General features: G+C 43.6%; 2 protein-coding genes across 8 annotated transcripts in view; one reads left to right on the top strand and one right to left on the bottom strand.

The window, feature by feature from the left end:
- Utrn (utrophin) overlaps window positions 1–4430 on the bottom strand; it is a 484152-nt gene extending 479722 nt beyond the window's left edge. For 3 of the 7 annotated variants that reach the window (XM_027402008.2, XM_035440386.1, XM_027402013.2), the window contains exon 1: window positions 3629–3780. The gene's annotated coding sequence lies outside the window, so the exon portion shown is untranslated. Of the gene's footprint in view, window positions 1–3027; window positions 3173–3628; window positions 3781–4294 lie in introns of those variants that run through there. The other 4 variants (XM_027402009.2, XM_027402014.2, XM_027402010.2 and 1 more) reach the window with 2 other exon arrangements.
- On the top strand, window positions 3818–26483 carry LOC118238364 (vegetative cell wall protein gp1-like). Its single transcript, XM_035440387.1, has 4 exons — window positions 3818–5507; window positions 7172–7392; window positions 9690–9913; window positions 26148–26483. Exon 1 carries the CDS (start codon window positions 4285–4287, stop codon window positions 5125–5127), a length of 843 nt encoding a protein of 280 aa, XP_035296278.1. The 5' UTR covers window positions 3818–4284; the 3' UTR covers window positions 5128–5507; window positions 7172–7392; window positions 9690–9913; window positions 26148–26483.
- Window positions 26484–26546: the final 63 nt, after the last annotated feature.

Below are 26546 nucleotides of genomic sequence, written 5' to 3'. Positions count from 1 at the left end.
TCCCCAAGGTAAGAGGATCAGTGTGAGTTCTAGGTCTGCCTGAGCTGCCAAGTAGGACCTAAACACGAACAGATGAAAACCAAATGTCAGAACTAGGGTTTATTTCTACATAGAAATGGACAACTCAATTCATTAGTGGTTTTTCACTTTGTGTACGTGTGAGTGCCTACATGTATGTCTGTGCATGTGGATGTGCCAGATGCCCAAGGAAGACAGAGTGTTCCATTCCCTAGAAATGGAGTTACAGGTGATTGTGAGCCACCCAATGTGGGTGCTAGGAACAAGTGCTCTGAACCAATGAGCCGCTTCAATTGTTTCATCTAAGAAGGAGTTGTACAATACTGTTATTTTAAATTTCATATTTCTATAATAGTATATTGTGTTCTATTATTTAACAAGCAAGCACTATAGCCTTCAGTACTACTTTATTATATAAATATAAACATTATGTAGCATAATAACTTCTCTTTCTACAAGTCAGGAAGCGACTAGAGTCCATTAACGATAGCAAAATGAGAGTTAAAGCAAAGGAACATTGGCAAGTTGTTGAAGCTTTACGAACCACTTCCGCTCAATGTATACATTGATTCATCAGTCTCCCAGACTTTATGGGACAATAAAAAAACTTTTTAAATGTTTATATGATTGTACAATTATTAAGAATTTACAGAGCCCGGGTGTAGTGGCACATGCCTTTAATCTCAGCACTGGGGAGGCAAAGGCAAGTGGATACCTGAGTTAGAAGCCAGTCTGGTCTACAAAGCGAGTTCCAAGACATACAGGGCTACACAGAGAAACCCTGTTTCAAAATATCAAACCAAAAAAAAAAAAAAAGAGTTTATAGATCTGGGTATGGTGACTCACAGCTACCTGTCCAAAAATTTAAAAGAAACTAAAAGGGCTGAGGACGTGATTCAGTGATATAGGACTTACCTATTATGCACACGGCTCTGGGTTTGATCCCCAGAACTACAAAAACAAACAACAACATTGACCTCAAAAGAGACCAGGGAAAAAGGATGGCAGCCTGGCCATTTGCCAAACAGTTTTTTACCTGGAGTGGACCAGTAACCCCAGCAGGAGAATCAGGAATTCATATACACTCCCTGCTATACAGAGAGTTTGAGGCAAGCCTGGGATACATGAGATGGAAAAACAAACAAACAAAAACAAACTTCACCCAAAGAATATCATCATAAAATTTTATATTCCTATCTACAACTACAAAACTGTGAAAGAGTTGCTAAACTTTTATGTGTATCTTAATATTTTTAGAGACCCAGAATCTTGTTCAGAGAATATATAAACATGTTATTATGGAAAATCCCAGTTGTCTAAGGAAAATTCTCTTTCCTGGAATGAAGTTCCTTCAAGAGACAAGTCCAGTGCTCTCCTTTAGAACTAGTTTTATCCAGGGACCTCCACATTAAGGCTTCTCAAAAAGTTTTCCACTCTACTAAAAAGGCACCTGCCACTAAGCCTGATCACCTCTGCATGTGTGCAATGGGACTTGCTCCCTCTTCACACATACAATCAATAAATATTTTAAATGCATTTTTAAAAATGTATGTGTAAATGCTTGCCTTATGAGTGTATGTAGTGTCCAAGGAGGCCAGAAAAGGGCATAAGAAAGTGAACCTGGACTGTCTCTTAACCACTGAGCCATCTTTAAATTTCTTTTAAAGAAAAAAGGTAACCTACACAGAGCTTCCTTTCATTTCCATATGACTAATAACACTTTTTCGTTATAATGTTTCATTCTGCCATTCTCCTTGGGATAAATTTTCCTAAGTCCTCTTCTTGATAATGCAAATGCCTACTACACTTCAAAATCATAGCAGAAAAAGTGATCAAGGAACTAGAAAAGAATGAAGACAGCTGGGCGGTGGTAGCCCACGCCTTTAATCCCAGCACTCGGGAGGCAGAGGCAGGGGATATCCGAGAGTTCGAGGCCAGTCTGGTCTTCAAAGAGAGTTCCAGGACAGTCTCCAAAACCTACAGCGAAACCCTGTCTCAGAAAAACAAACAAACAAAAAAAACAAAAACAACAAAAAGAATGACGAGGAAAGACACTAACAGAAGATCATTTAAACATTTAACAGCCACTAACTCTTGTTGCCATTAATGTCCCAGGAGTTCCAATTTCAGTAAGAAAGTTTAAGAATACTTCCTTCCAAACTACCAAGTGCAAGCCAGCCGTGGTGATACAACACCCATGGCTCAAGCTACTTTGGAGGCTGAAGCAAGCTCAAGGCCAGTCTGGGCCACATAATGAGAGCTGTCTCAAAATACATAAATAAAATGCTACGATAATTAGCTGTGGGAACAGAAACGAAGCTTCCTTAACAGCAATGGGCCCCAAAGAGGCTCGGCTTGCACACCTATGGAATGGAAGGAGCCACACTCCACACATATAAGGGAGAAACTAGAGGTGAATGACCTCGAGGTTGTGCAAGGAACCCTACACAATTGCTGCCAGGTCTCCTCCCTCTAAATGACAGTGGTGAAGTTTAGAGAAAGGTTCTCGCACTGAAACCCACCCACCCACCTACATGCACCAGTTTCTCCTTCAGGGTTGATGCTTCTCTGTTTGTTACACAGACCAGAACGCCAGAAATGGCGGCTTTAGAGGCAAAAGTTCAAGAACATACAACATTCAAAAAGTGTCATTATAAAAGAATATTCAACCATGTGCAGCTGTGACGGAAAGCTGTTAAATCTTGCAAAAACTATTCACTCACTAGTAACGAAAAGCTAGGAATGCTGGAGAGAGTGGTGAGGGAAGCGGAGGAACAAGTTTGCCATTCCACTTGTAAAGGAAACCGCTGAGTGCCAAGAACTGCCATTCACACTAGGAAGCGCTCCAGGGAAGGTTAATACCACTGTGATTAATGCTGTTTACAGGCGCAATAAATTTTGGATAAACACCCAAAGGAGAGTTAAAGCGCTATCTCGAAGGTCTCATAAATGCTGGTGAAAGGGACGGGGGGGGGGGGTGGCTTCAGCGCGAATGGCCCTCGCCCTCACCGCCTGATATCCTCAGGCTGAACGACCCACGAGCTTCGAATTCCTCCAGCTCACGAAGGCCCCAATGCTACCCGTAGGCTGCGTCCCCGGCGCCCACCAGCAGCCAGCCACCGAGAGTCCAGCCTGACTTCAGAGGCCCAGGACAAGTTCAAACCGAATGGATGCTGCTGCTGCCTCGCCATCCAGGAGATGCCTTCTCGTCTGGAATTCGTGCACTCTGGCCAAGGCGCACCCTCCCAAGCAACTCTTGGAGAGCCCACCTCTCTAGATAGTGGTGACCCAGGTGATCTGGAGGCTAGGAGGATAAAGGATGCTCCCTCGGGGACACTCCAGAAAGTGCAGCCCGGAATTACACCCAGGAGCTCTAATTTGAGGGTTCAAAAAGGCCAGGTCCCTGGCTCTCAGGGGTCACACACGTTTTCTCCTCCCCTTGAAAATAACCCTGGAACGCCACACGGTCGGAATCTAGGGACTTGAAAAGTCTCTGAACAATGTGCCTTCTAAAAGTTGCACAGCTCACAATTAGTTCTTTGTTGGTTTTGTAAGTGGCCTTGGGCAAGCAGAGAGCCTCAGACCCAGGCCAAAAGGGGGCATGAATTACCTTGTCAGTTGCAGTTAAGGGATGCCAAGAGTCCGGAAAAGCAGGCGACCGGGACTGTGCACCAATGAGGTATCCCCCTATCCCCGTCAGCCTCTCCAGAGCTGCTTGCAGGGAGCTGGCGATCTCGCCACACTGGGGCCCCACCCTCGGGAATAGCAACCACACAGAGGTCGAGCACGCCCCCAGCCTGGAGGCCGGCAGGGAAGCGCTCCCCAAGCCACTGACCGCACAACCGCCCTCCCCACCCTCTCCTCCGAGACACCGCCCGGGCCCCGCCTTCCCGGAATCTGAGGTGTGTGACAGGCTCTCTTGAAGAGGCCACGTACCCTCTTGTAGACTACTAGCCCTGCTCGCCCGCTCAGGACGATGAACGAACTGAAGACACCCTCTCTCCTCAGGAAGGGACAAGACGGACAGCACTGAACCAGCCCGAGAAATTTGAGACCTTGGCGACAAGTAGATTCCCACCTTCTCATCCCAGCTCCCTCCCGCCCAGGATGGGGGCGCTGAGCTCCCAGGGAAAGTGCAGAAGTTGGCCAGCCTGCTATTTCTGGACCGGGTGGAGGAACCGCAGAAAGGTCCCACCTCCTCTCAGCCCCCGCCCGGTTCCCTCGGGGACTGCGGTCACATTACACAGCCCGGAGCTTCAATAATGCATGGGCTTACCTGCTCGCCAAGTCCCTGAGGCCCAAGGGCTTCTCTGGGCGTGTTCGGGTCTCAGGAAGCCTGGTGTGCGGGAGCCTACGTTGGGCGATGCGAGGATTTTGGTTTTGCTTTTTCTTTTCTTTTTTTTTTTTTTAATGAAACGTGGAAAGTCAGACAAGATCCGAAAAAGGGGGAGGGGGGGAAGAAGAAGAAGAAAAAAAAAGAAAGAAAAGAGCTTGACACCCGATTGGAAACGCCCCCTGACTTGTGCAATCTTCCTGCCCTGTAGTTCCGCCAAAAACAAAACAGTCCAAACGCTAGCCAGGGGCAGGCGCGCGCTGGAGTTTTCCGTTTGCAGGAATGACTCGAAAGAAAAGGGGCACCACTCGCCGAGGTCGCCTGATCGGCTGAGGGAACCCGCGGCTCCTCCTTGGCCCTGGGCGGGAGAAATCCCGCGCCCGGCGCTGCCGGCTCCCCTCCTCCGGGGAAGGGCGACTCCACAACTTTGTGCGCGAGAGCAGCTCGCGGATCCGACTCCTCCTCCCGGTCCTCCCCCGCCGCCGCCGGCCCCTTTGTTGGAGAGCGAGGGTGGGGCGCTGCTTGGTCAGCCCGCCACCCCGGGAAGGGGGCTCGCGTCTCCGGCAGGGTTAGCCCAGCCCAGGAGCCGTGAATCCCGCAGGTCGGAGCCGCCTCCCGCTCCCGCCGCCTTGGCGCTCGTGCGCCCTCGGCACCCCGGCCCTAGCAACTTTGTTCCGGGAGAGATCAGTCCCTCTCGGCTCCCGGATCGGCCCTGCCCCTGCCTAGGAAGCCACCGCCGGCCGGGCTCTCAGAACGTGGCGCCTCGGGTCACCTGACCGCGCGCCCGGTCAATCAGCGTTAGCCCTAAGCGCCCTCCCAGCCCGCAGTAGCTGGCCCGGTGAGGTGCGCGGTGCGGGAATCCGGAACCAGTCGTGCGTGCTAAGAGCCAGAAGCTGGAATAGGCATTTGGGCGCACGCACCGTGCCCCTTATTCAAATTGTGCAAAAATGTGTGTCACGCCCCCCTAGGCACACTCTGTTAAGGTGTCTTTTCTTTCTTTCTTCTTTTCTTTCTTTTTAGGTAAATCTGGACCTGCTTGCCAATTCATCCCATCTCAGTTTACTGACGTTGTTGAGCCTGGGGTTCTAAATTCAAGGATATATTTATTTTATGCAATTGTCTTAGCCTTGTTTAAATGCTGTGAAAATAACTCCAGGTGCACTTATATTTTCATTAATATACACAAATAGTGCTGGTTCTGACATTTACATTTTTTTACTGTGTGTGTTTGTGTGTGTGTGTGTGTGTGTGTGTGTGTGTGTGTGTGTGTGTGTGTTCATGCACTTGGTGCATGGATTGGGGACACGGCACTACAGAAGTCAGAGAACAACTTTGTACAGTTACCTCCTTACACCTTTATGTGGGATACAGGGATCCAACTCATGTCTTCAGGCTTCAGTACTAGACAGGGGCTTTACCAACAGCACCATCTGTCAAACCTTTTTTGTTTTTCTTTCTATTTTTCCAAGCAACCATACATTGTTTACAGAACTTGTTGCAATCTTACCGGGTTAGCCAAAACATATCTAGGAATACATAACTTTGTATTATGTGTGCATTGTTTCTTACTACACATTTCATTCTGATGAGTTCCTGTGACTGTTTTCATGATCACGCTTGGAGGGGAAGGAACAAAAATAGCAGCCAAAGTCCTCGGCTAGTATAAACAAAGAGGAAAGCATGGCTGATGACTGAGTGCTGGCTTATTGCTTCCTTAATACTTAAGGGTTAATTTATGAGCCAGTAAAAATAACTCACTTGCCTTGTGTTAATTACCAGTTGAAAACCTCTGGGGTCTTGAAGTACTGAGGGCTGGGACAGGAGGAAGTCCTGGAAGAGTTTTCCTTGTTAAGTCTCTTATTTAGCAGCTTCACTTTTGAGGATTCCCTTCATATAAGCCAGATAGACTCTAAACACCAACTGGAAATTGATATGGCTTTCTCATTTACCTCCATTCCTTCCTTTATTGAGCATCAGTATGGGGTCTGCCAGGGTGGATGATACACAGAAATCCAACATAGATCTTGCCCTTTTAAGGCAAGAATTCTAAAGGTTCTTTAGAATGTAGAATTCAGTAGGTGAGATAAGACACGGAAGCAAATATATGCAAGACTCATGACATCAGATCAAGTGTGCTATGTAGATTGCTATCACTGTGACAAAATGACTGACTAAACAACTTAAACAGGAGAGATTTGTGTTAGCTCTCAGTTTCAGGGGATTCAGGCTGAGAGTAGCTGGATCCATTGCTTTGGACCTGAGACAAGGCAGAACATAATGGCAGCAGAGCATGTTCCAGAGTCTGCACACTCTGTGGCTGTCACAAAACAGAAACCTAAACAGAGGGGCCCAGAACAAGATCCAGTCCCCAAAGACATGACTCCGGTAACCTACTGCATCCAAGGAGGCCCCACCTCCAATGAATCATGCACCTACCAAGTGACTTAATCCCTCTTCTAGGTCAAAGACCTCAGAATGCAACTGTCCTTCAGTAATTGACTGGATTTACCAATTAAGGACTGAGCCTCCAACACGTGGACCCTTCACACAGACACTTCCTACCCAGATGGTAGCAGTGGTAGAGTTGATAGAAATTTAGAGTTCCTCCTTTTAAAATAAGGAGAAGAGTCTAGAAAGATAACTCAGTGGTTAAAATTGCTTGCTGCTCTTGCTGAGGGTCTGGGTTTGGTTCCCAGAACCCATATCAGATGACTCACAACCTCTAAGGGATACAACCTCCTGGCTTTCACAAGTGCCCTCCCACAAATGCACAGAGACACATTAATAAAAGTGAAATAATTCTGTTTTTTTTTTTTTCAGAAAAGATAATGGAGGGATTGGGAATGTAGCTCAGTTGATAGAATGGTTGCTGGGCGTTCGGGAAGCCCCAGGTTTGATCCACAGCACCACACACTGACCATTGCTGACACTCACCATCCCACCTCCTTGGAGGCAGAAGCAGGAGGATCAGAAGTTCAAGGCCAGCTTCAACAATATGGCAAATTTGAGCCATCGGCTTCAGTGATGACAGAAGATACCTGGTAATTTGAACAAACCTATGTTGTGGGTCAAAAAAGAAAAAAAGGCTTGACACAATGTCCAAGAGTTCTCAAGCTGGTCTTTTTCTTTGGCAAGTGAGAAAACCACATTTGGCAGGAGACTGTGACTACAAAGGGCTATATATCCCTAAGAGCAGTCATTGTGAGCCCTTTACAGCACCCTCATTTTGAGAGATTGTGGACACTGGTCTCTAGGAGGTATGGGTAACCATTCACACACCTGCATCCAGCAAGCTACCTGTAATGCATGCTGGATAGGCAGTGACCTACTACAGGAGTACCCCTCTGCCCACAGTGGCTGCTGGTCAGTCACTATGGGGCATATGGGGATAGTGATAGGAATATGGCTCTAGGCCTACTATTAACCCAAAATCAGAATTACCCTAAGTCACCATTGAACAATAAAAAGGGAAGACATTTATACTGCTGTTACTGTGGTAAGGAGACACTTTTACAGAAGGTATGATGTCATAGTAGATGTACAGATTAACATATAAAAATATATGCATGTGTACATTCCATACATTTACTATATGGGCATGATTCACATAAATACAGGGGACTGTGTATTAATATTAAAGCCCCAAAGCAAATGTAGTTTGCTAACCCTGTGCAATAACATATAAATACAATTGGACATGGTGAAATATGCCGTCATTCTAACTACTTGGAAAACTGAGGCATGAGGATTGCAAGCTTGAGGTCAACCTGAACAACTCTGTGAGAGGCTCTGTGCAAATAAATAGACCAGGGGTGTTGCTCAGCCGTAAAACATTTGCCTAGCATGTGCAAGGCTCTAGGTTGAATCCTCAGTATCAAGAAAAGACAGACAGAGAATAAGTATAGATGCAGGGTTTTTTTTTTTTTAGAATAATAGAAACATGAGGAAAATATGTAATGTATTTTTGTAGATGTATTTGTGTTGATGTTCATATATGTGAGCATGGAGGCTAGAGTACAACGTTGAGTATTATTCTCCAGGCACATTGTCTTTTTTAGTCAGGTAGACCAAAAACTCACTGAGTAGACTAGGTAGCTGACTAGGAAGACTTAGGGATCTGTCTAACATTCCCCTCGCACTAGGTTTCAAGTGCTAGTTGTAGCCTCCAGCTTTACAAAGAAAGAAAAAGAAAAGAAAAAACAAAACAAAACAACAACAATAACAAAACAGTTCTGGGGTTCAAGTCTTTGCAAGGCAAGTGCTTTATCAATTGAGCTATCTCCCAAGCCCTGTGTGTGTGTGTGTGTGTGTGTGTGTGTGTGTGTGGTGTTTTGAGGGAGATTGTGTTTGGCTGTTATTGTTTAGCTGGGTCTCACTCTGTGGACCAGGCAGGTCTTGAACTCACAGAGATCCACTTGTTTCAGCCTCCCAAGTGCTGGGATCAAAGGCCAGCACCAACATGCCTGGCTACAGGATACTTTTTAAAAATCAAGCCATCACTTCATCTTCTTTTAGTGTTAAATATGAATAAACAATATGTAAGAGAAAGGAAAGGCTTAAGGGATTTACCTTTCCTTATCTTTTTCAAAATACATGGTAGAACTGTATAAGTAAAAGGAGTTGGAATATTCATTAATATGTAAGGAGTTCCTCAGTGAAACATCCAATGCTTGTGCAAGTTGAAATTTGAAGTTGAAGATAGCTACAAATAAAACTCTTTGTAATTAAGGTAAGGAAACAAAATAATAACATGAAATTTTTTGAGAATAAATAGCATACATTCCTTCACAATCCAAAGAGCCAGAGCATATGCCCAGTGTGGAGGTCCATAGAAGGGGCTCTGTTCCATCTTGACTTGAAAAAGATTCTTGGAACTATTATTAGCCATCTGTAATGGTTTACATCTTCAATATCAAAACTTGAGAGGCTGAGGCAGGAAAATCACAAGGTCAAGCAAGTATTAATATATATGGATATGAAGATGAAATTTTTTAAGTAACAAAACAAAGATAGGAGAATCTAGGCAGGTAGAGTGGTGCATGCCTATAATGCTAGCACTCAAAAGGCAGAGAGAGGGAAAAGGATCCATGCAAATTCAAGGTCCAACTGGTCTACATGGTGAGCTCCAGGCCAGCTAGGGCTATACAGCAAGACTCTTTCAAATAAAGCAAGAAGCTTGGGAGATTGTTCAGTGGGTAGAGATACTTGTGCAAGCCAGGCAACCTGAGTTCAATCTCTAGAAACCATGCATATTAGTTATTTTCTGTGGCAATGACAAAATAACATGACCCATGACAACTTCTGGGAGAAAGGGTTTATTTGGCTTACTGTTCCATAGGGAGAGTCCATATGGTAGAAGAGGCATGGTCCCAGGGCACAGGAGCAGGAGGCTGGTGTGAGTCAAGAACAATGAACGCAAGTGCTCAAGATAATATGACAAGCAGTGAAGAAGAGATGCTAAAGCAAACGTCCTCACTTACACGAGGAGGAGCCTATCTGGATCCAGAACTGTTCGAAGATTGCAGAAAACATTTAGGAAACGAGACTGCTCCACAAGTAAAGGTACTTGCCACCAAGCCTAATGACCTGAATTTCATACCCAGGATGCCTACGGTAAAGGGAGAAAACTGATTCTCAGGAGATAATCTCTGACTTCTATACATATTGTAGCTCTTAATACACACATACACAAATGCAATTTTTTAAAATTTAAAAAGATAAAATTGGGGCTGGAGACATGGCTCAGTGATTAAGAGCACTGGCTGCTCTTCCAGTGGACCTGAGTTCAATTCCCAGTCTATAACTGCAATTCCAGCCGATCCGGCATCCACACACAGACATGCATGCAGTCAAAACACCAATGCACATAAAATAAAAATAAATTATTACAAAAAAGAATATATCTTTAAAAAAAGATGTAATAAGAGATGTGAATGAACGCACCAATAAGATATAATATCTAAAGATGTAATGGTTACTTGAGGAGGATGTATTTTCTTCTTTCTTTCCTCCATCCATGCTCCTGTAAACAACCCTAATTAAACTCATTGGGTCTCAAAAATAAGTAAATAAACAGAGACATGAAAAATAGAAAAAGGACCAACTAGGACAAGAAAGAGAATGATTGGGAGTGGGAGGGGAACAGGGATGAATATGATGAAAAAAAAACATTATGTGTATGACAATGTTATAATGAAGTCCCCCATTATGTATAGGCAATATATGCTAGTAAATAAGAAAGTGTTTAAGCATGTCATAATGAATATGCATTAATGTGACTAGAAACATAGGTAAGTGAAGAAGGAAGACGGTCCCTTTTTTCCTGTTCTACTTCTTGGTAAGATCTTGTCCAGGCCCTTGAACTTGTGATCCTCCTGACTCAGCCTCCCAAGTGCTGGGATGACAGATATGTGTCACCAAGCCCTGCTAAGCTAAAACTGAAAGTCTTCAAGAGAAGAAAAAGCACCATGGTTCCCTGTGTGATTCAACACCCAATGAGCTTCCAAAGTCAAAACAGTGTTTACTTTTAACTCCAGAAATACTATAACTCTAAGCAAGGACGCTGAGCAGGAAGAAGTACTTGGGACAGTTTGGTACAGGTCAAAGAAAAACTAAACCTAAGTTATCTTTTTGACAGGAAGTCTGTACCTAATGTCTCAACTAGGGGAAGGGAAAGTACATTGTCCTCAAATGAGTTGGAGATAGAGGGTTCAGTAAGTGATAAACAGCCTTACAGGCTGAGGACAGAGCTCAATTAAAGCATTTGCCTAGGGTGCTCAAAGTTCTGGATTTCTTTTCCAGCAATGAAAATAAAACAAAATAATTAACTTAAAAACAGAAAACTTTGGGGAAAGGAAACAGAAAATAGGGATTCGAAGGCTGACAATGGCCTTTGAAGACTTTAGAATTCAAGGATTGTTTAAATGGTGTGTTCATATCACTTTAATAAAAATAAAAACCAAGAATTGCCTGGTAGCACACAACTGTAATCTCTGTACCTAGGAGGCAGAGGTGGGAGGATCACAAGTTCAAGGCCAGCCTGGGCCACACAGTGAGACAGTCTCAAAAACAGAAAACAAATATTGCTGGACAGTGGTAGCACCAGCCTTTAATCCCAGCAGTAGAGAGGTAGAGGCAGGTGGATCTCAGAGTTCAAGGCCAGTTTGGTCTATAGAGAAAATCCCAGGACAGCCAGAGCTACACAGGGAAACCCTGTTTCTAAAAAAACAAAAAAAGGAAGGAAGGAAGGAAGGAAGGAAGGAAGGAAGGAAGGAAGGAAGGAAGGGGAAGGAGAGGAAGGAAAGAAAAAACAAAATCAGGGCTGGGGAGACCACTCAGTAAAGGGCTTGCTGAACATGCGTGGAAACCTGAGTTCAAATCTCTAGCCCTCAGGTACAAAGCATGTACTTTGCAAGACTCCGGCTTATGAGCCAGAGTGAGCTCCAGGTTCAGTGAGAGGCCTCATCTCAAAAGGTAAGGCAGGGAGCAGCTGAGGAAGGCACACAACATCAACCTCTGGGTTTTAACTTCTATTTCTCTATCTCAACATCTGTCTCTGCATATTTCTCTATCTCTGTCTCGGTCTCTCTCTCAAGTGTGTGCACAGATGTGAACAGGCACATATACGAAGCATCCACGCGCATGCACGCACACACACACATAATAATAGTAATAGCAATAAAAAACTTTTTAATTTTACTTATTTTGAAATGTATTTTATAGGAATAACATTTAAAAAGGTTGAACCAAGTGGCTGAATGCAAAACAATCCTAAATTTGGGGGTTATATTTTGAAATTTCCATGAATTATTTTTTTTCAGTTGAATGTAACATTCAAAGAAGCTTAGGCTTCTGATTCTTTTTCCATAATTACAAAGCAACCTTGAAACTAGCTAGGCAGAATGGTGCTCTCCTCAAGAGTCTGAGGTAGGAGGATTGCTTTGAGATGGAGGTACATAAGGAGTTTCAGGTCAGCCTGGGCTACAGTCTGACCATGATGCAGTGTCTTGAAAGAAAGAAAAGAAAGGAAGGAAGGAAGGAAGGAAGGAAGGAAGGAAGGAAGGAAGAAAGAAAGAAAGAAAGAAAGAAAGAAAGAAAGAAAGAAAGAAAGAAAGAAAGAAAGAAAGAAAGAAAGAAAGAAAGAAAGAAAGAAAGAAAGAAAGAAAGAAAGAGTTGGAACCCAGCCCCCATGGGGTCTCTAAGAGTTGTTTTCCAGCATAACCACAGGTACCTCCTGTTTGCCTGACCTCACCCCACTGGGATCAATATCCTGTTGTGAACCCTTTGACCTGGGTTTTTGTTAGTTTGTATATAAGGCTGCTCCACAATAAAGGTGAGAGACATTCTCTCAGAAAAGGACCAGGAGTCTTATTGGTTCAATCCAAATCTCCAGGCTTTCACCCAATACTCGGACTTAGTGGTGGCTTATAGCAGCCACAAGAAAGGAAGGACGAAAAGAGAAAAGTTGTCATTTGCCTTTGGGTTAGGGCTCTTGGACTTCCTCATGAAAAGTCTATCTGACACCATAATCAGCTTAGTCATTGGCATTTCAACTGCCTGAGTTAGTGAGGTGGATGCAGATGAAACTGAAAGCCCTTCTTGAAGGTTGTGAACAGTTCCTTGAGCTAATGCAACTGTACTCATGACTCAGTGCTTTCTACTTGGGTGTCTTTCTATATGTCCATTTCGGGGAATCTGAAAGTGAGTTTCCCTCTAGGGTTAGCTCCCTTTTGTGATCTATCCAAATTATTCAGTTGACATCAAAATTCTTCTCACTCTACCTTACCTTCCTGCCTCTCATCCCTACCACCAGCATCTAATTCTTCAGCAAGGTCCTTTAATCTTACATTGTCAATGTTTCCATGTCCATGTGTCCCATTTCAAACTCCACCCTGTGATAACTAAAACTGATTATCACCATAAAAGGGTTGAGAATCACCTAGGAACCACAGCTTCCTACGAGGTATTGAGTAGATTGGGTTACCCCGAGAGGGATTTGTTCAATTAGATTAAATGGGAAGACTCACCCAAAATGTAGCTTGAACCATTTCATGGGATGTGTACTGGATGAAATAAAACATGAGCTAATCATCATCCGTTCATCTCCCCTGCTTTCTGATTTTGGATGTGCTGTGCATCTTTAAGTGTCTACTGCCATGACTTTCCTTTATGGTAGACTGTTGATTCAAACTGTGAGCACAAATAAGCCTTTCCTTCAAGTTGCTTTTTTTCTGGGCATTTTATCATAGCAACAGAATGTATCTAAGGTACCACCTCTCCTCTGAATCCGAGTGCTGGTAATAGCCTTCCGAACAACTTCATTCTGGCAGCCCCTGCTCCTTCACTCCACCTTGTCCATCACATCATCCTGTTCACATGCAATAATGCTTTCTCCTAATCCAATATGCCTATGGCTTGTCCCCACCAAAATTAATATGGAGGCTGTTGTGGAATAATCCTTCTGTACACTGTGAAAATGTGTTGCTTTCATTGTTTATAAAAGGCTGATTGGCCAATAGCTAGGCGGGATTTTCAGGGCACAGAGAATGCTGGGAAGAAGTTCAGAGTCTCAGGAGTTGTGAGTAGATGCAGAGAGAAACAAGATAAACATGCCATGTTGAAAGAAGGCACCATCAGGTGACGGAAGGTAGATAAAAAAAAAATATGGGTTAATTTAAAATGTAGTAGCTAGCTAGTCACAAGCCTGAGTGATCAGCCGAGCTTACAATTGATGTCTCTGAATGGTTATTTGGGAGCAGCACACAAGACACAGAAAAACTCTGCCTACAGGGGGCTTTATTCTTCAGTGAGGCAGGGGTATCTAGTCACAAGGTCAGAGTTCTCATAAATGGATTCATGGTTATGATGGGAGTTGGGTCATCTTCTCTGCTCCCTTCAAGAGTCTGCTTACCTTACCACTTTCCATCAAATGTGCCAGCTCCATCTCCACTTTCATCCCTTAAGAATCATCAGTCAAATTAAACTATCCTGTCTCCAATATTCGGTTATGGCAACAGAAGAAAAGCCCAGGTGGCTTCCGGTTGTGTATGGAGTAAAACTGAACATTTGAGTCAAGCAGCTACTCACAAGCTTTTCCAGTTACCTCAGAGGGAGGGCAGTGTCATGTATTCTGAGGCAAGATGCCTGACTTCTCACAAATCTGACTTTTTTCTTATTACACTGTTTGAACAACTTGTAGAGAGAGGGGGGGAGAGAAAGGAAAAGAAAAGGAGAGAGAGAATGAGAATACTTTTGCTCTTGCATGCTCATATGTGTGCACAGTGCACATGAGATGAAAGAACAACTTTTCTTCTTTACTCACTAAACTCTAGCCTGACTTTTCTTTTTTTAACTCGGTCACACTGTATAGTCTTGACTAGCCTGGAATTCAATTTGTAGACCAGGCTGAACCCAAACTCATGGAAGCCTGCTTACCTCTTGCCTCCCCAGTGCTGGGATTAATGGTCTGTGCCACCATGTCTGGCTCCTACTCTGACTTTTCTATCCACACTTTTGTTCTTTCTCCCATAGTGTCCCCTGGTGCTGTGGAACAATCATTGTACACTGTAAATATGTATTACTCTCTTTGGTTAATACAGAGCTGACTGACTGGCCTATAGCTGGGCAGGAAGAGATTGGGTTGGAGAGCCAGACTAGGAGAATGCTGGGAAGAAGGAGGAGTCTAAGGAGATGCCATGAGACTTACTGCAAGCAGGATGGGAAGTACACACATGAGGTAAACAAGCCTCCAGGGAGCACATAGATTAATAGACATGAGTAAATTTAATTTATAAGAGCTAGCTAAAAACCAAGCCCAAGCTATCACCTAGGCATTTATAATTAATAAGTCTCTGTGTGGTTATTCGGGGAGTGGCTGGAGGAATACAGAGAAACTTCATCCACACCTTGGTGGCTCTTCCTCCCCTTTTATTAATGTGGATTTTAATTTCTTTTAGACCCACTGTCAAGCATTCCAAGCTAGCCTCAAACTCAAGGTGTAGGTAATGATGAATGATGACCTTGAACTCCTGACCTTCCTGTTCTACCCCAAGTGCTGGGACTACAGGCCTATGAATCGACTTCTGGATTTAGTGGTACTTAGTATTAAATCTAGGGTTTCAGCAATGCTAGGCGAATTCTCTAACAACTGAGCTAAATCATCAGACCTTCTTCGAAACTTTTCTGAGCAACCTGTGCTCTCTGGATTCTGGTTCTTGGTTATTTGTTTAGTCAAGGCTGCCTTTAATCTCTGGATCCTCCTGCATCCACCTCTCAAGGGTGGGATTACAAGTCTGTATACCAAACTCTGACAGCATCACTCATTTAAGGATGTAGCATGTGTGCTGCCTTTTGTGTTAATTCTATTCTACTTATGTATTTTGACTCCAGCACAAATAATAAGGTTCTTCAAGGGTCCTAAAGGTATCTTGTAGTGGACTTTTCAGTCCCACCAGCCACTCCTCAAATTAATCACACAACTTAATATTAATTATAAATTCCCTAAGCTAAGAGAGAGCTTCACCTTGTCTCCAGCCAGCTCTTACAACTTACATTGACCCATTTCTTTTGTCTATGTGCTGCCCCAAGGCTCATTCATCTCATCTATAAACTTCTCATTTTGCTTCTTTCTCGTCTGGTTTTTGACTTCTCAGACTCCATTGCCCTTCTTCTTCCCAGAATTCTCTCTGTCTCCAAAATCCTGCCTAGCTATCATCCAATCAGCTTTTTATTAACAATGAAAGCAGCACATTTTCACAGTGCACAGAAGGGTTATTCCACAGCAAATCTAGACCAAGCAGTATTGGATGCATAGTGTACGGCCATAAAAATTTGTCATACACAGTGGAAGCAGAGAATTGACTCCTGCAAGTTGTCTGTCCTCTGACCTTCACTTTCCTGTTGTGGCACAGGTGTGTAGTAAGTGTGCATATAATAATTAAATAAGCATACTTAAATTAGTAACATATAGGGCTACAAAGTTCAGTTGATAAAGCACTGGCTACACATTCATTAGTATCTGAGTTCAATCCCACATAAAAACTGCATCATGCCTACCATCCTAACCACTGTCCCCAAAATCCTGGGGACACTGGGGAAGTGGAGACAGGGGACTTGCTGGCCACCCAGAATAGCTAAACTGGTGGAAACCTCCATGTTCCCTGAAAGACTCTGTCACAAAAAATAAGGTAGAGAGGGTTTAAGGAAGACACTGGCCATCAACCTCTACCCTACACACACACACACACACACACACACACACTTATTTACCTAAGTTCATGTTTAAACACATTCAAATTATATCCAAAGATATTAATGTACTATCTACTTAGTTTACTAAATATAACTGGGTTGGAAGAAAAACCCTGGATCCAGTCCTAACTTTATCAGAGAACATCGATATGAATATGATGACTTCCTGAGCCTCCCAAGAATCCTCAGCCTGGATGTGGAATGGGTGGATGTATTCCCTGGAGGGTCTCCAAAGGTCTGCTTCTAAGAGTCTAACTTCACAGCCTCTGAAGGCATATGCCGAATCGTGGAGGATGGTTTTCCACAGACTCAATTCTTAATCCAAGATGGAGCCTGAGTGAGCATAATCTGGTCCAGTGCCAGTCCTGCAGCATCTAGATACAGTATGGAAAATCGGCAACACTGTGGATTCTGCCCCACCCGGCTCTGCTTTCTTTGTGGGAATTCCACCTGACTGGTACTCAGCCAGCATGCTGTCCCAGAGGCTCTCCACACACCAGAGATTGGAAGGAAGGCACTCACCCCTCCCTCTGGTGTCCACTTACCAGACCTCCCGCTCAGGCTTTTCTACAGGTTGGGGGAGGGGTGGGAAAGGAGCCTTTGTTCTCTCCAACAAGCAGTATGTTGTGGGGGGGATTGAGGGGGGCACCGGTCTTATTAATTTTGGCTTAGCAAGATTTTTGAGCACATTATTATCTTCAAATTTGAGGAGATGAGGTTTTTGTCTGCTTTGTGGCTACAAAAGCCTATAAAATATATGCACATTTTTAACTTCCTCTCTTTGGGAAAAGGGTGCTGTTTGTCCTTTGAAATTAGTTATAAAGCTGACATTACCCTCTCTACAGGAAGTAGTGGTAGTTTAAGTGTAAGTTTGCAAAATTCTCTGGCTCACATCTTATCTCAGGGTGGCTACTTGAGTTACTGAATCGCTAACTAAAAAGGTAACCAACCACACCAATAGTCTTTTAAGACACCAGCATGTCCTAAAATCCTACAGACTCAACTTCTAAATGCAAAGCAAAAGGGAGGGAGGAGGGGGACTATCATCTTAACTGTGGCTCTCTTGCTAACCAAGCCTGCCAGCAGCAAAGGAGAGAAGGCAAATATTTTAGGCCTGACATCACCACCGTCAACCAATCTTTGTTTAAGATCATTTTTTTTAAAAGAATTACTTTTAAAGACAAGAGAAACAGGAAATATTTTTTACTATGATTCTCTCAGTAAGTAGCTATTGAGTTCTGTGGAGAATTTAAAGTAGTAGGTAAAGATTAAGCAGTGGAACTGGAGAGGTGGCTCAGTGGTTTAGAATGCTTGCTGCTCTTGCAGAGGACCTGAGTTCAATCCCAGCACCCAGATAGCAGCTCACAACCACCTGGAAAGTTCCAGGGAAATCAGACACCATCTTCTGACTTCTGCAGGTACCAAGCATACGTGTAGTACATATAGTGTTAGACCCCCGGAAAACTCAGGTATCCAGGGTCCCAGGCCACGACTGCAGTTACCCCAATCACCAGGCGGATTCGAGAGCTTGCTGCAAACTGCACTAAGCTTTATTGTAATTTAACGAGCTAACCCCATGTTAGCTTGGGTCTTTCACCCACCCGCCATGGCAGATGGCTAGAAAAGACGGCTCCTAGGGGCTCCCAAAAGATCTTATAGGGTGTGTCTAGGGTACCCACAGGCTCATGATTGGTGTGCCTCCAGCCTTGGAGGGCTTGCCCTGTGTTGATTGGTCAACTGGTTGTTATGGCCCATAGGCCTCCCAGAGTGGTTGCTATGCTCTGTGCATCATTGCTGTTCGCTTGTCCGTAAAGCACACCCAGGGTCATAAAGCATAGCGCCACCAGCTAACTTCTGATTGGTTCCTTGTCACAAGGCAGGAATCTGACTTTCTAGTGTCTAGGACAAGGTCACAGAAGCACGTGTTCGGCCGTTATGGCTGCCAAAAGGGAAGCAAGTCCCTTCAATATATACACACTACACACACACAAAATAAATCTTTAAAAATGTTTAACGAGATTAAAACAGAAAGTTCAGTAGATGAGAAAAGTTATTCCAAAGAATAACTATAGAGTACAAAAAGGGAGGAAAAATTGTAGGAGGGAACCTCAATTGAGAAAATGCCTCTGTAAGATCTGGCTAGAGGGCATTTTCTTTGTTAATGATTGGGGGAGGGCTCAACCCTTGTGGGTGGGATTTGGGTTGGAGGTCCTGGGTTCTATAAGAAAGCAGATTGAGCAAGCCAGTTAGCAGTATCCCTCAATAGGCTCTGCATCAGCTACCGCATCTAGGTTCCTGTCCTGACTTCCTGTGATGACGAACAGTGTTGTGGAAGTGTAAGCCAAATAAACCCTTTCCTTCCCTACTTGCTTCAGTCATGGTGTTTCAGCACGGCAATAGTAGCCCTGACTAAGATAGATGTCTGCTTTGTTTGTTTGGATGATTTGTGACTTCTTGGTGGCACCTCCCTGGACTTGACGTGACCTCCACCTTTCTGGTGGTTACCTTAAGAGTCATATAGACTTTCAGTGGCAGCATTCATCTCTGGATATGCTGGGAAAGGGTTCCTGCCAGGCTTTTGATTCTGATGCCCATTTTATAACTCAGTGATCATGTTGTACTTTCTTTAGAAAACTCCAACACCACTTCATGTTTTCTCCAAGAAGTTCATAACCAATATATTTTTAAAATATGGAAACCAAGAAAAAAATTAATATCCTATTTTTTCCTTTAAAAAGAAACTCAAGTACCTGGGGAAATAAATAGCTTAGTCGGTACAGTGCTTTGCAGCTTATGGTACTCCTGAGTTCAATGCCCAGCACACACACAAAAAAACTGCATACAGTGGCGCCCACTCATCAACCAAGAATTGTGTATGCAGAGACAGAAGGGTCCTTGATGCTCACTGGCTGGCCAGCCTAAATAAACAGTGAACTCCAAGTTTCAGTGAGAGACTATATCTCAAAAAAGGAAGGCAGGAAACAAAGCAAGGTGGTGCACACCTTTCACCCCAGCACTTGATAGGCTGAGGCAAGTGGGTCTCTATGAATTCAAGGCCTCTTTGGTCTACATAGCAAGTTCCAGGCCAGCCAAGCTACACAGTGAGTCTCAGTCTCAAAACAAAACCAAACAAACAAAAAACAGAACAAATAAACACAAAACCAAGATGGGGCAGGAGAGATGACTCAGTGGTTAAAAGCACTGGTTGCTCTCACCAAGGACCCTGGGTTGATTCCCAGTACCCACACAACAGTTCACAACCACAAGTAACTCCAGTTCCAGGGGCTCTGATGCCCTCTTCTGGCCTCCCAAGGCTCCAGGTGGGAGGTCCCAGGCATGCACACAATACAGAGACATACATTCAGGTAAAACATACCCATATAAGCAAAATACATATATATATATATATATATATATATATATATATGGTTTATATATATGTGTGTATATATATGGTTTATATATATGTATATATGGTTAATATATTAGTATATATAAGTTTTATATACATATAAGTTTATATATGTATATATATATATATATATACATATATGTGTATGTCGGTATGCATAAGTTTATATGGACAGCTTCTGAGGAATGACACTTGCAGTTGATTCCTGACCTCCACATGCTCAAGCACACACCTGAATGCATACATATATACCATGTACATATACACAAGTATATATTCTTATGCCTGCACAACACATACACACACACACACAAGAAAAGAAAGAAAAGTCAATCCCAGCTTGCTTGTCTGTTTCCTGAAACTAAATTCTCTTTCTTTAAGCAAAACACTCGAGCTAGGGTGGAGGTCAAGAGGTCATAGCAGAATTCTTCCAGAGAGAATGGAAACACTCTTTTGACTAAACAGAGACAAGAAGCCCAGGAGCTGGTGGCAGGTGCCCTACCAAAGAATTCTAGCTGCAAAAGAATGCTGCCCTCGGGCCAGTGCTTTGGAAGCTGCATTTCTCCATTGGCAGTTGGCCTTTGTAATACTGGAGCTGGACAAACATCAAGAATGGAAGATGGGAGGAAGGGGAGATGGAGGAGATTAGGGAAAAATGTTAACACCTTGGCTCTTTTGTTTTTTAATTTTCTGTTATATTTATTTATGTTCTGTTTATGGGTATGGTATATACATGCCACATAGAGAGGGCAGAGGCCAAAGTGCAGGGGGTTGATGTTCTCCTTCCACCACATAGGTCTCAGGGATCCAAGGTAGATGGAATTATACCCTCTGAGTCCCTCATGGATGCCAATTGGACACCTAGGCTCTTTTCCTGGCTCTATCTCCGGATGAGGTCAGATTTTCTCCATTTCACTCTGTAAGGTACAGACAGGGTCTGAGTTTTCTCCGGGAGCTCACCATCAGCATTTCCTGTAACCTCAGAACGCTCATCAAAACACCCATTTAGGTTTATTTCTTGGCACTTTTAAATAATTAATTTCATATATTTTCTAAATAGCAGAAGGCAATGTGTCACTGAAAAGCACATGCTCTGGTCCCCATCTCAGCTCTGCCACTCGCCCTGCATGACTTCGGACTTCTCAGGTTACTTGTGTGTAAAAGAGTGAGAATGGACCTGACCTCCCAAGGGTGAGGATGAAGGATTCCAAGGCTACCATGCTTGAACATGCTCAGCATAGCCCTGAGAACACCAACATGGGATTCAAGAAATAGTTTTCAGTCCTCAGATTTTATACAAAAGTGCCTGGTAATTAACATTGTTTGAATGCTTTCTGTCTTAGGGTTTCTATTGATGCAAGGAAACACCATAACCAAAAAGCAAGTTGAGGAGGAAAGGGTTTATTAGGCTTATACTTTCACATTGCTGTTCATCACTGAAGAAAGTCAGGACAGGAACTCAAACAGGGCAGGATCCTGGTGGCAGGAGCTGATGCAGAGGCCATGAAGAATGCTGCTTACTGGCTTGTTTCACAGGACTTGGCCAGTCTGCTTTCCTTCCTTCCTTCCTTCCTTCCTTCCTTCCTTTTTTTTCCAGACACGGTTTATCTGTGTAACAATGTAACAGTTTTGTAGACCAGGCTGGCCTCAAACTCATATAGATCTGCCTGCCTCTGCCTCCCTAGTGTTGGGATTAAAGGAGTGTGCCACCCGCCTCACAACCCTGGTTCTTATAGAACCCAGGACCACCAGGTCAGAGATGGTACCGCCCACTATAGGCTGGACCCTCCCGCATTGATCACTAATTAAGAAAATGCCTTACAGCTGGATCTCATGGAGGCATTTCCTCAACTGAGGCTCCTTCCTCTCTGATGTTCTAGCTTGTGTCAAGTTGACATACAAAATCAGGCAGTACACTTCCTTTGGGTTTCCTTATGGGCCCAAGCTTATAAACATTTTGTTCTCAAACCTTTTAAAGAATATGATACAAGAAACTGATACCTAGGGTACATATTTGAATGTTTTATCCCCTAGAACTCAGATGGGGAAGCCCTAATCCCCTATGTGATGGCAGGAGATTTGAGGTTTAAATAAGGTTGTGATACTCAAGTTCTTGTGATAGGATAAGTGACTTGCAAAAACAGGGAGATTGATTCTCATGGGGAGTTTTATACCCCCATGCCACCCTGCAATACAGCAAGAAGGCAGCTGTCATAGTTTGAATGTAATTGGCCCCCATAATCTCATAGGGAGTGGCTCTATTAGGAGATGTGACTTTGTTGAAGTGGGTAGGGCCTTGTTGGAGGACATATGTCACTGTGGAGCAGGCTTTGAGTTTCCTATGCTCAGGATACCACCCGGTGTCTCAGTCAACCTCCTATTGCCTGCAAGGTGTAGGACTCTGAGCTACTGTCTGCCTACACACTGTCACACACCCACCATGATGATAATGGACTGACCTCTGAAGCTGTAAGTGAGCCAGCCCCAGTTAAATGTTTTCCTTTATAGGAGTTGCTGTGGTCATGGTGTCTCTTCACAGCAATAGAAACCCCAACTAAGGCAATAGAAACCCTAACTAAGACAGCTGCCATCTGCAAACCAGCTGAGATGCCTCTCAGTACAACCACTTCCATCTTGAACCTTCCAGACTCTGGCACTATGGAAAGTACATGACCATTGTTTCAGCCATCCAACTGATGGTGCTTTGTCACAACAGCCTCAGTTGACAGGTGTTTGGCAAGGATAAGAAGAGTCACCCAAATTCACATAGCTAGTAAGAGGTTGTGCCAGAACTTAAAGAAGTGTTTGATGCCAGAATGTAGATCCTCCCCCACCCCCACTAAATCACACTCCCACCCTATCTGGAAGCAATTTAAATCTCTCCAGGTAAAATCTCCATCTAAGCCAGCCAGAATCCAGCTACTATCTTTTGTTTTCTGTTATTTGTACCTCATTTCTATATCTTTGACTTTTACAAAAACAATATGAAGACATTTTACGTGCCTCCTCCCACCCTGAAGTTCTGGGGATTAAATTTAGCCTTTACACTAGGCAAGCAGTCTATGAAGCTGATATATTATCAGCCCTGGAAGTATGAGGAACTGAGGCAGGAGCTAACTTATTGACACAGGGCTTTTAGGAGCCAAAAACAAGCAAAACAATAACAAAAGCAAAAACAGTGCATAGTTCCTTCCTAGCAATAAAATTTAGTATCATTCCCTTTATGATTATAACCCTGAGGCCAACTCAAATTATTCCTTAAGGGATGAGAATAAAGAACTACTAACAATGCTTTTGGTCCAGGCTTCATGTAGTACAAGGCTAGTGCATTACTTCTGGAATATCCATCAATTTCCTGCAGGCATCTCAGGGATTTTATAGAAGAGCTTGTATGGTTACTTGGCAAAACTTCCAGAAAGTTCATCTCTGCCTCACTCTTTCTTTAACCCCCCCCCCCCACTTCCAATCTTCATGCCAGACCACAATTTATAATGGGCAGATCTGGGCCTCAACTTCTGCTCTTAAAAATGTATTTCAAGTGATTCAAAACTATTTTGCCCTGCATTCTACTACATCCTCCCCGCCCCCCCCCAAGACAGGGTTTCTCTGTAGCTTTGGCGCCTATCTTGGTACTCGCTCTGTAGATCAGTCTGGCCTTGAACTCACAGAGATCTGCCTGTCTCTGCCTCCCGAGTGCAGGGATTAAAGGCATGTGCCACCAATGCCTGGCTCATTCTAGTCCATCTTAAAACTACACAGGAGACCCAGAGAAGTTGAGGGACTTTGCCACAGCTCAGGAAATTAACACTCATTCACATTCATGTCCTGAAGACAAGCATGGTGGTCCATGCCTGTCATACCAGCGCTTGGGAGGTAGAGGCAGGAGGATCAGAAGATAAAGGTCATGCTATAGCGTATTCCAGGTCAGCCTGGGCTTTGTGAGACCATGTCTAAATAAGTAAATTAACCCCAAAGATGACCTGATTACTCTGGCTCCATTGCCAGGGTGATTACCATGTTGGTTTGCTTGTGCTTGTGCTTGTGCTTGTCAGTCAAAAAGATTTTAGACTCTATAGAAATGCTAAATTAATTCAGAGTCCCTCCTTGAACTCCAGGGATACTAAGTAGCTAGAGATGGGGGTAGATGTGGGTGCCAAAGTCCCTGTCCCCTCTTCTGTGAGCTACGGTGACAAATGCAGAAAAAGCAAGTCACATAAATGAACGTGGGATCTGAGCTATGTTTCTTTCTGTGGTGATCTGTCTTCCGTTCATCTCAGTCAACTGAAAGACAAACCTAGCCGGTTCCTTTGGAAAGCCCTTAGCTCTCTCTCTGGTATTTAAAGAAGGTATAATCTTCTTTTTCTGCTGTTTTGATGCTGTTGGCACTTATTGCTGAGGCTGGCTTTCAGAAGATCCCTGAATTGTTCATTTTCTCATTCTCTGACAAGCTAAGCCTTTCCTGGAAATTTCCCAAAATGGTTTTCCTAACAAAAATGTTTCTGTGCTGTTGATGTTAAACAAAGCTTTGAAGTCACTAGTCTTTTCTCTTTCGGCTCCAAACTACTTGGAGAAATGGGAAGACCCCCCCCCCCCCAAATCTTCAAAATATTCACAAAATGAAATTTACAGTTCTAATACCTGTCTTAATGATTAAATAAATTGACTGGGGGGGGGTTGTTTGCATTTTAGTTCTTGTATTTTCATTTTAGTTTTGCTATGTAGTCCAGATTGACTTCAGACCCTTGATCCTCTTGCCTCAGCATTGCATGTGCTGGAATTACAGACAACTTTTTTTTAAATTTTTTTTTAGGACAGTTTCTAAGTATCCCTCCAGGCTAGGGTAGCTTAGAAAATACAGAGGACAACTGTAGCCATTAAGATATTGGTTATAAATACCTGGCCTTACCCAGTCAGTGGCGATTGGAAGCATGCCTAGTGCTAAGAAGGGTGTCTGTAAGCTAGCAAGATGGCTCAAAAGATTCTTGATGCCAAATTCAGCTGGTATAATGCTTGCCCACCATGCCCAAAGCACTGGATTCTATTCCTAACACCATACCAAAGTATATCCTCATTGCTATGTTATGAAAGAGGTGTTTTTTTTTAACCAAATTATCTCCCCCTTCCTTTTTTTAAATGTGTTATATTTTGTTATTGTTGTTTTGTCTTGTTTTTGAGATAAGGTCTTAGTATGTAGCCTGGCTTGAATGGAACTTGCTATGTAGACTAGGCTGATTTTGACTTCACAGAAAATAAATACCCTGTCTCTGCTTCCTGAGTCCTGGGATTAAAGACATGTGCTACCATGACTGGCATTTGCTACTTTTTTTGCTCTTGTTCATTTGTTTTTGTTTTTTTGTGTGATTTTTGAGACACAGTTTCTTTGTGTATCTTTGCAGCCTGTTCTGTAACTTGCTTTGTAGCCCAGGCTGGCCTTGAACTCACAGAGATCCACCTGCCTCTGTGTCCCGAGTGTTGGGATTAAAGGCATGCCTACCACCACCTGCCTGCCTGACACAGGGTCTTGTTCACAGCCCAATGTGGTGGTTTGAATAAAAATGGCCTCTCACAATAGCTGAACTATTAGGAGATGTGGCCTGTTGGAGTAGGTGTGGCTTTAATGGAGGAAGGGCACCACTAGGGGGTGGACTTTGAGATCTCAAGTGCTCAAGCCAGTTCTGGTGTGACATTCACTTTCTGCTGCCTGAGGATCCAGATATAGAACTCTCAGCAACTCTAGCACCATGTCTGCCTGCATGGTACCATGCTTCCCACCATGTTGATAATGGACTAAACGTCAGAAACTGTAATCCAGCCCCAGTGAAGTGTTTTCCCTTATGAGAGTTGCTGTGGTCATGGTGTCTCTTCATAGCAATAGAAATCTTAACCAAGACACCCAATCAGGCCTGAAACTCACTATGTAGCCCAGGCTAGCCTCAACCTCATTGCAATCTTCTTGCTTCAATCTCCTGTATCCTATGATTCCCTGAGAGATCCACTATGCCTGAATCTCCTGGCCCTTACTTGATAATGTAATTTCATTTCCACTTTGCCAGGAAAGTGAAACTTAGCACAATTCATGTTGGATTTTATTGTATTTTAAGTATTAACAAATGTGACCCATGTCTTTATAAACAGGCGAAATTTGGAGATCAGCACACAGGCAGCTGTGAAGATGGTATTTGCACTGCCACAAACTCCTGGAACTTCCAAAAGCTGGAGAGACATGCAGCCAGATACTTCTCCAGCACCTTCAGGGACCATGGCAAGCATCTGCACCTTGTTCCAGATTTTCAGAACTGGGAGATGAGGCCTTTCCATCACAAAGCCACGTTGAAGTTCATCACAGCACAGCAATTGCAATCTAATGCTGGGGGTTTGGGTAGGGGGTGGAGAGTTCTGGATTTTTGATGCTGTGTTACACAAAGGTAATTGAAGTTTTGTTTTTACTTCAGGATACAATGATAAAACCATCATTTGCCTTGTGTTAATATCTGTTGTGAGCAATAAAATGGACTCCCTGGAGGTGATATTTTG

The sequence above is a fragment of the Cricetulus griseus genome, chromosome 2 (assembly GCF_003668045.3).
Source record: "Cricetulus griseus strain 17A/GY chromosome 2, alternate assembly CriGri-PICRH-1.0, whole genome shotgun sequence".
NCBI classification, from domain to species: domain Eukaryota; kingdom Metazoa; phylum Chordata; class Mammalia; order Rodentia; family Cricetidae; genus Cricetulus; species Cricetulus griseus.
The sequence above is the reverse complement of the archived record's forward strand: the minus strand, read 5'-3'. Positions and strand labels throughout refer to the sequence as shown.

What these genes read in the sequence shown, in the direction of transcription:
- LOC118238364 (XM_035440387.1), top strand. Translation starts at nt 4,285, where the DNA reads ATGGGCTTACCTGCTCGCCAAGTCCCTGAGGCCCAAGGGCTTCTCTGG.